General features: G+C 41.5%; 1 protein-coding gene across 1 annotated transcript; it reads right to left on the bottom strand.

The window, feature by feature from the left end:
• Nucleotides 1–2,096: 2,096 nt before the first annotated feature.
• Nucleotides 2,097–9,114, bottom strand: LY6G6C (lymphocyte antigen 6 family member G6C). The gene is made up of 3 exons (XM_082263581.1): nucleotides 8,999–9,114; nucleotides 5,625–5,747; nucleotides 2,097–2,438 (listed from the first exon to the last, which is right to left on the bottom strand). Exons 1-3 carry the CDS (start codon nucleotides 9,042–9,044, stop codon nucleotides 2,236–2,238), a joined length of 372 nt encoding a protein of 123 aa, XP_082119707.1. The 5' UTR covers nucleotides 9,045–9,114; the 3' UTR covers nucleotides 2,097–2,235.
• Between the last annotated feature and the right edge of the window lie 424 nt (nucleotides 9,115–9,538).

Here is a 9,538-nt window from a genome sequence, read left to right as displayed (position 1 = left end):
ACAGGAAGTAAGAGGAAATCCCGGCAAATTTAAGGGAATCCCTTGAGGACCCCCAAGTCACCTGAACTAGTGTCCCTATTGGAAGAATTCCCCTCTATTACTTTTCTGCGAACGCAAAATTTGGGATTTTCCTTTAGTTTCACTTTCAATGATAATGGTAAACAGAACCTAAAGCCGGAGAGTGAATTCTCCTTAACAGGAGCACAGACCACAAAACTGAGAAGCCTTCTAATCCCTCTCCCACTCTATCCAAAAGTAAAAAAAAAAGTTTTAGTTATACTTTAAGATAGAGAATCCATTTTTTGAGGTCATTCATATTGTTAAATAGTCTATCAATTTTATTAGGAACAGATTGCTATGCAAGTCAATTTGTTTGCTATGGTAAAGGCTGCACAAGTATTATGTAGTAGTGATGAAGTGCTCACAATTGAAGTATTGCACAACCATGCATGATTAATCATTGCTCAATGCTATTTGTGTAGCTTACACCATTGGTTTATCTGCTTAGCCATTGCTCTGCGTTCCTAGGGGTTAATTGCTAGTGATTTTAGTAGCGATATTGAGCTATTCAAAATTGCCCATGTAGTACTTACCTTACTGCCTGTAGTGTACTTCAGAATTGCTTTTGACCTCTGTGCCTCATTGTTTAATATGTTGAGATATACACAGATCAGCCAGAACATTACAACCAACCACCTAATATTGGGTAGGTCCCCTTTCCTTGCCAAAACAGCCCTTACCTGTCAAGGCATGGACCCCCACTAGACCACTGACAGTATACTGTGGTATCTGGTACTAAGCTGTCAGTAGCAGATCCCTTAAGTCCTCTAAGTTGCGAGATGGGGGTGTTCGTGGATCAGACTTGTTTTTCCAGCATATCCCATAGGTGCTTAATTTGATTGAGATCTGGAGACTTTGGCGACCAAGTCAACAACTCAGGAAACCACCTTCCATTGCTTCATAGTCCAGTTCTGATGCTCACGTGCCCATTGTAGGCAGTTTTGGCCCTGTACAAATTTCAGCATGGGCACCCTGACCGGTCCCCATACGCAACAAGCTGCGATGCACTGCGTGTTCTGAAACCTTTCTATTGGAACCAGTATTAACTTTTTCAGCAATTTGAGCTTCTATTGGATCAGACTCCTTGGGCCAGCCTTCACTCTGCTTATGCATCAATGATCCATGGCTACCCATGACTCTGTCGCTGGTTCACAGGTTTTCCTTCCTTGGACCACTTTTTGTAGGTGCAGATCGGGAACATCCAACAAGACCTGCAGTGTTGGAGTTGATCTGATCAAGCCATTACAATTTGGCCCTTTTCATTGTCACTTAAATCCTTACGCTAGCCCATTTTTTTTCTTCTTTCAACACATCAGCTTCAAACTTCTACATGTTTACCTGCTGCCTAATACATTCCACCCATTTTCACATGCCATTGTGATGAGATAATCAATGCTATTTACTTTACCTGTAAGTGGTCATAATGTTACAGTATGTCTGATTGGTGTATATAAACCCAACAATATGCAGCGTTGGGTTCTAAGAATCATGCATCATAGTACCAATTAGATCAGATTTAGCTGGAGAGGTAGCACATGAGTGGGCGCCTTGGTTTCATCTCATCAGGAGATCCATAGACAATTCCCTGCTGAGTCAGATTAGAGCCAACAAGGAAAAAACATGTGATAGCCATGTCTGTCCTGATCCATTCTGGTTTATCTCTATCTTGGGTGGCCAGATGTTGACGGGCGTGCATCTGTTGACATCAATTCCACCCAGGTCCACCTGGACACAAACTTATTGTGTTCTGTCTATCGAACCTGAACAAACCCAGATAAAAACGGATGCATACCTATTTACATCCACCCACCCACCCACCCATAGTGATCCTTTGCAGTCCATTTTTGATCAGTCCTATCACAGGTCAAACAGACTAACAGAACAGAATGCCCATGGGAACAGGATCTAAAGATGGCATAGTCCTTGTTGTCCAGCCATGTACTATAACCAGTGGAGCATGCTCACACCACCATTGCCTCTTTTATTAAAAGTAAAAAATTATATAAAAGAATGAAAGGAGCCTTGGTGAAGGTTTCATTTATTTATCAAGTGGGGGTGTGATAAACATACAGACCCAGAAGAAAGCCCCTTCTAAAGTTTCCATGTGTTTTGTTTGTTGTAAGAAGGATTCACACATAGCCCAGCCTATAGAAACTATGAAACCCCTCCATGTGTCTATACCAGTAGCTGGTGTAGTAAAGGGGGCAGCAGGGCGAAGCTTAAAGTCGTCGTAATGGCAGTGCCAGTGTTGCAGAGGTCGGTGTCGCAGCACGTGTTTTCATAAGTCACGTTGATGCCCATGGTGTTCTTCTGACCACTGATGCCGCAAAGACTGTTGGGGGCGCAGCTCATTTCATGCAGGACAAAGGGGAAATGTTCTGTAGGAGAAAGATGGTAAATCATTGTACATGCGAGCCTTTCATTTACCAGGTCACTACGGGTGCTCTGTGCCAACCTATGGGGGCACATTAAGCAGCCTATATTTATATATCCATTTTTTTGTTTGCGTTGCATAAACCTGGAATATTTCTCCATAAAAGGCATTTAAGGGTACCTATAGACAAGAAAATAGCTCCCTGAGAATGACTGGCAAGGAGATTAATGTTTAGACCTTGTTTAACCCCTTAGTGACTAAGGGTAAAATAAATCCCAATGCCTGAACACAATTTTGCAACTTTGAAATGTGTTAGTAAAACCGTACATATCCTCATCAAGTACTTTGTGTATCCAGGTGAATTATACCTTGTTTTTTCAGGACAAATTTGGCTTTCTTTAGATGGTAAATGGTAAAAGATATCTCCTGACTTTTTTTTTAATTGTCAAAGGAAAACTAGCCCAAAATAGTAAAAAAAATAAAAAAAAATAAAATAAATTTAAATGTAACTGTATATTTCGTGCTCTAATCATAATTTACCACCAAAGAACAACCCAAAATAAATTCTCCTACTCCTGAAAACCTCAGCGGTACCTCATATGTACAGGCTATGTGTTGTTTGTATCCATATTTGGGCCCAGGAACAATGGTGCCCATTTTTTTTTTAATTTTTTTTATCCTACCTAAAACACATTGACCCTGACATTGATACTAACCTAAAAAATGTTTTTATTTTTTTTTTTTTTTAATCCCACCCAAAATATACGTACTCTGACCTTTGACCCTTACCTTTACACTAACCCTGCCACTAACCTAGATCGGACCTTGATCTAGCTATTTTTTTTTTTATATTTTTGTATTTATTTTATTTTTTACACACTTTTTCCCCCTACAAGGAGCGAAAGATACAATGTATGTATATTCATGCTGTCACAGGAAGCAGGGGTCTTATTTGCATCATGGTACACTCTAGATTTGGGTGTAACATGGCGCAGTTATCTTTTAGGCTGGGTTCACTCTTAACATAGATGTGTGGCACAGCAGGGGTCCGGTGTGTCCCATTTCAGGGACGGATTAGGCCTGAATTTCTGTCTGAATTTAAAACTAAACCAAAAACACACAGGACCGCTGTGCAATCCACAACGCAGCCGCCATGGAGATATGTGAGCCGCCTCCATTGAGAGCCAGGCACACTCTCCTGTCATGAGAATTGGATGTGGCCAAACCTGCATCCAATTCGCACTAGTGTGAACCCAGCCTTAAGGCATAGCTAAACCTAAAAAAAAAAATGTATATACTGCAACTTACCATTCCTTAGATGTGGTGGCTGCATTAGTTTTCTTTCTTCAGCTGGTGATCCCACTAGTAACACACCTCTTGTCTTAGGATGGCCACTAGGATTGCTACCCACATCCCATATATTATGTCTGTGTATTGATTAATTCAATACGAAACAATATGTTTGCCCTGTATTTTTCATGCAAGTGAAGAGAAAACCTATCTTACTTGTTGGAACAGTAACAACTACCTTACCTCCTAGACCAGTGACAATTGTGGAGTTCCCATTGCTTTCTATTCCAGTGACAATGGTCACCAGGACCAATATAGAGGGTGAATCTCCTCAGTGGGGACACAGACAGCAATAAAAGCCCCACAGAGGTTCTGACTGTTGTAGACACAATCCAATGAGTTAGCTGACTCATGGATTTTCAGAAGCAAAGTAAAGCACAACCAATTAGGAAGGACTGCAAAGTAAAAATCAGAACCTACATATGTAACCAGTGAAATATGGCTACCCCTATGTACATACACTATATTACCAAAAATATTGGGACACCTGACTTTACACACACATGAACTTTAATGGCATCCCAGTTTAAAGCTGGATACACACTATCCAACTTCTGTGGTTAGATTTCCTTCAGATTTACCTTTTCTATGTAGTGCAAGGGCCAGCCAGATTGCATACAAATGGAAAGTGTTTAGGTTTGAACTCCTATTATATGGTTTTGGTAAATCTAAAGGAAAAAGTCTTCAGAAAATCTTATAGTGTGTATGGCCCATTAATCTGCAGGGTTCACTATTGAGTTGGCCCACCCTTTGCAGCTATAACAGCTTCAACTCTTCTTCTTGGAAGGCAGTCCAGAAGGTTTAGGAGTGTGTCTATGGGAATGTTTGACCATTCTTCCAGAAGTGCATTTGTGAGGTCACCTTTGGGATGAATTAGAGCGCAGACTGCGAGCCAGGCCTTCTCTCCAACATCAGTGCCTGACCTCACAAATGCGCTTCTGGAAGAATGGTCAAACATTCCCATAGACCAGGGGTCTTCAAACTACGGCCCTCCAGCTGTTGCGGAACTACACGTCCCATGAGGCATTGTAAAACTCTTACATTCACAGACATGACTAGGCATGATGGGGATTGTAGTTCCTGAACAACGGAAGGGCCATAGTTTGAAGACCCCCTGCCATAGACACACTCCTAAACCTTGTGGACAGCCTTCCCAGAAGAGTTGAAGCTGTTATAGTTGCAATTTGTGGGCCAACTCAATATTGAACCCTACAGACTAAGACTGGGATGCCAATGAAGTTCATGTGCGTGTAAAGGCAGGCGTCCCAATACTGTAGGTAATATAGTGTATGATACTAATTAGTTTGTTAGTTAGATTGCTTAGGTTTGTTCTCATATTAAATAGGTTCATGTTTTTAAACATATTTATCATATTGTTGAATTCAAGTTGTTTTTTTTCTACAGTTTTACATACATAAAACATAATTTAAAAGACTTTATTTATATTCCCTCTATAGACAGATTTAACAAATGCACAAGCACCCCCAATATGTGAAATATGACACTGTTTGATCTATAGATGGGAGAGACTGCAAACAGAATTTCATGTCTATTAGCTATTCTCCCCGTCAGCCTGATTTCTAATTTCAGCCATTGTGCCGGCAATGATGGAAAACAAATAATTATCACAAGAATTCCTCATAGCACAACTTTAAAAATGCAGTGAGACTTTATTTTTATGCTTTACAGTGGTACAAACTATTTTTTTTTTTTTTTTGCTGTATATTTTCAGTGGATATGCCGGTGAAATACTTGAATCTTTTTAAAATAATTTCTGTCTAGAGTTAGTTAGAATTGTAGATTTATTTTACGTGCAAGCAGTCAGCATTCCCGCACTTACTTGTCTTCCCAGTTGCTGTAGAGAAGAGACACCTTTCACTCGGAAGACACTTGACTGGGAATTTTATACAGTCCATTGGAGAAAGGGTTGGGAACAGGCAAGTGTAACATCGAAGACTGCCCCCTGCAGGATAAAGCACAGCATCGCACAACACTTTATTTTATCCTCTTTCTTGTTGGCCTAAAAAATGAAAACTATTCAACAGTGTAAACTCGGAGAACAGTGCGAGTTGTCAGGACTACTTGTAGAGTGCAGGTCTGCTTTACATTCACATTTACTGGCTATCCAATGGTTATTTAAAAATGGAATGCTCGTAGCTTTACATGTATGCGTGAATAAATAATGTTACAATATACAGCAACACTTAATTTTTCAAACTAAGCTTTATGTTTGATTATCCTGTTGTCCAGTTACCTTACCTAGGTTGATATGATGTCATCATTCTGCTGCAGGCAAAAAGAAGCATTTCCTTAGTCTCCCTTCACCATTGATCAGACTGCAACAAATTAAAGTCATTGTAAAGCCTTAAGGTTTTTCACCTTAATGCATTCCTTTTTCTTACCTGAGCTCGATCCGATCCAGCGATGTGCACAAGTGCAGCAGCTCCCGCCGCTGTCTCCCTCCTCATTGGGCAGAATAATAGCAGTGGGGGCCATTGGTTCCCACTGCTGTCTATCAAATGTTGTGACATGGGAGCGGGGCTGAGTCCCACTGTCTAGGTCAATGGACGCAGCAGCGGGGCTCGGTAGCGAGCATGCATGGGTACCCCCTTGGAAAGCGGATTTCCGTGGGTGCACTCGCCAAAAAGGAGAGGCCTGGAGAGCCGGCGAAGGACCCCAGAAGAAGAGGATTGGGGCTGTTTTGTGCAGAAGCATTGCACAGAGCAGGTGAGTATGACATGTTTGTTATTTTAAGAAAAATTAAGGTTTAATACCACTTTACCTTTGCTGCAAGCCACATAGTGAGAGGCTTCAGAAAAAACTGATCTGTGGCATACTTTACACCGGCATCAGGATTTACATGTGTCATCTCAGAGCAAGGAAGTAGACGCTGCCCTGGATGATACCTGAACATAAATGGCTCTAAATATTTAGAGAGAAAAGCAGATGAAGGCATTGTCAGGGGGAGGTAATGAGCTCAGACAGATTCAAGTCCAAAATCTGCCTGAGCTATCCCGCCGGGAAGCTGTCAAAGCCAACTGCCAATCATAGGTGGCAGAGGTATTCCCTGCAGCTGTGTGTATACACAGTATGTAGAGGTGGGATCTGGGAGGGCTAACTCATAAAGTGGGTCTAGTTTGGGCACGGACAAAATGGGCAAGGTCAATAGTGTTCCAAAATCTGGGACCATAATGTCAATACGTATGATAATGCACAAGCAACTGTCAGATGAACAACCAAATATTCAACCTTAAATATCGGTGTGTCCTTTCTAAGAACTGACATTTTTTTCCAGGAGTCACCAATCGGATTCAAACTTTAGGGTAGCATGATGCTGAACGGTGGGCAGAAGTAAAGGCCCGTACACACGTACCGATCGTCGGCCGAAAAGCGTCGGCCGACGACCGATCTGCCGATTGTAGGCTTGTTAGTATAATGCCTCCGACAGCCGCCAGCGCACATTCTGCCGACAAGAATCTGTCATGCAAGCATTAAAATTTTTGTATGCCGACACCAGAGCGGCCGATTGTTCGCCAGTCAGTACAGAATTCGGCCGACACCGGAGATTTGCAAGACTGGGCATGCTCAGAAAAGAAAAAACACAGGGAAAGTTAACCATTACATGACATCATTTCTGCAGTCGGCTGTAGTCGGCGGACAAAATTCTTGTGCTGTCTTTGCACTTTTCAACAGACACCGACAGCCCGGGGACAAAAGACGGCCGATCGTTCGCCGACGATCGGTACGTGTGTACGGGGCTTAACTTTAGTTCTTAATAAGAACACATTGATACATAACACTATTAAAATCTACAGAGTAGGGAAGTGTTAAAATCCCTTGTAGAATTTATTTTGTCTGTTTAAGAGACATATTAATTAATTAGTTGGGGGAAATCTCCCAAAGTAAGGGGATATTCCTTCTTTGACAGATGTCCACGGCACAGTGAAAAAAATATTTCCCTTTCTTGTTATGGGGACAGCTCTAAAGTTTTTGATTTCCCATCATTTTTTCCTTCACCAGTACAAACAAAGGAGTAAATCTCCCAGTGGGGACACAGACAGCAGTAGGAACCTCGCAGGTCTGGGGAAACCCTACTAAAGTCAATTAATTATGGTTTAATAGGAAAAATGCCAGTTAAATAGGTAGGTGGTCAATAGGAGAAATGCCAGCCTTGCAGACAGCTAAAAGAGATTGATGTCAGGCTGCTGGCTTCGCCAAGTGGTGTCGGTACTATCAAATGGAGGGTAAACCAGTCACAACCCACGGAACTCCTGGTAAACTCTTGAGGAACCATAGAGTTCTGCAGACCTGGAGAATGGCTTGTCAAGCTCTTCCTAACTTTTAAGCTAACCCTAGATGGATTGAATTTTGACCAGTTTAGCAGGGACCAGCCAAATTTCGATCCATCTATGTCCATTCTCGCTAGATCGAAGTCGTACTAACAATTGGTATCTCTCAAAAAGAAATGTTGTAAAATTTTTGTTTGATGTGTGCTGCAGCCAATTGGTGGCAGTAATGATCAGTGTGTTCTGACAGTGGGGGGTGGGGGGTGCACTGTCAGAATACAATAGTGCAGTGGGGAGGATTTCTTTATTTTCTTTATCCACCTCGATTTTGTGGATGGGGAAATGGTTTATTTTGTTCTTTTTTTTAACTAGCCGTCTGGTTAGAAAAAAAGATCCATCTATGGTAAGCTTTACTTGCTCCCAGTAAAATTAAATAAAAAAAAAAAAAAAAAAAAAGAGTTTCGCCTAAAGCCCATTTCACACTTGTGCGACCTAAAAGTTGCGCAATTTTGCCACAATTTTTTGCTGCGATTTTGACTGGACTTGAAGCAATGCCTGTGTAATCTTAAGCTCTACGAACCTCAAAACGCATTAAAGTCAGACCAAAGTAGTGTAGGGGCTACTTTGAAGTCGTTGCAACTTGAAGTCACACAGATATGAAGGGTACTCATTGGAAATCATAAAGTACAACTTGTCATACGACTTTGCAGTCCCAAGTCGCAGGACAAGTCGCACAAGTGTGAAAAGGGCCTAAAGATACACAATCAGGTTGATTCATGAAAATTTGAGAAAATAAAACAAGCAAAAAATTGGAGACATTGTCTTCAGTATCCAGTAAGAACCATTGTGGATTAGTAGATGTTATCATCAAAGGATCTGATCATATGTGAGCGCCTAGAATTAGCCAGCAGGTCTCTGTTGCACTTACCGCTGTGTATTAGAAGAAGTAGGGTTACAGCCACGAGGAGTTTCATGTTTGTTGGTCTCTCTTGCTCTCTCTTGCTTTTTCTCTGGGACTCCGTTTTATAACCCTTCCACTTTATTACTGACCTCCTTCTACCAATTATCTCTAATTTTATTCATTTCTTTTTGTTTATATGTGTACTGTGCTCTGGCATTGATCCACAACTCATCCAATCTACTACAGGGTGACCATTGGAAATTCCAAGCAGCCTGCAGCTTCTAAGGACTACCATGAGAAGCAGTGACCAGTTTGCATTACTAGATTCTACAGGTGTACACATTGATTTAGTGCAGGATATAATGGAAACTGTAATGGTTCTCTGAGGTGGTATTACATATGATTGCTTGAGATGCACCAGCCCAGCATCAAAATAAAAATTACTTAGCCCCGGTTCACACTTGTGCGTGTGCGGGGTTCGCATGTAATGTCGGAGCGCACTGCTCCGACATTACATGCGATCAGCTGTGCGGTGCGAGTTTAGCCATACAAACTGTATGGCTAAAT

The sequence above is a fragment of the Pelophylax lessonae genome, assembly GCF_965119305.1.
Source record: "Pelophylax lessonae genome assembly, chromosome: 7".
NCBI lineage: Eukaryota > Metazoa > Chordata > Amphibia > Anura > Ranidae > Pelophylax > Pelophylax lessonae.
The sequence above is the reverse complement of the archived record's forward strand: the minus strand, read 5'-3'. Positions and strand labels throughout refer to the sequence as shown.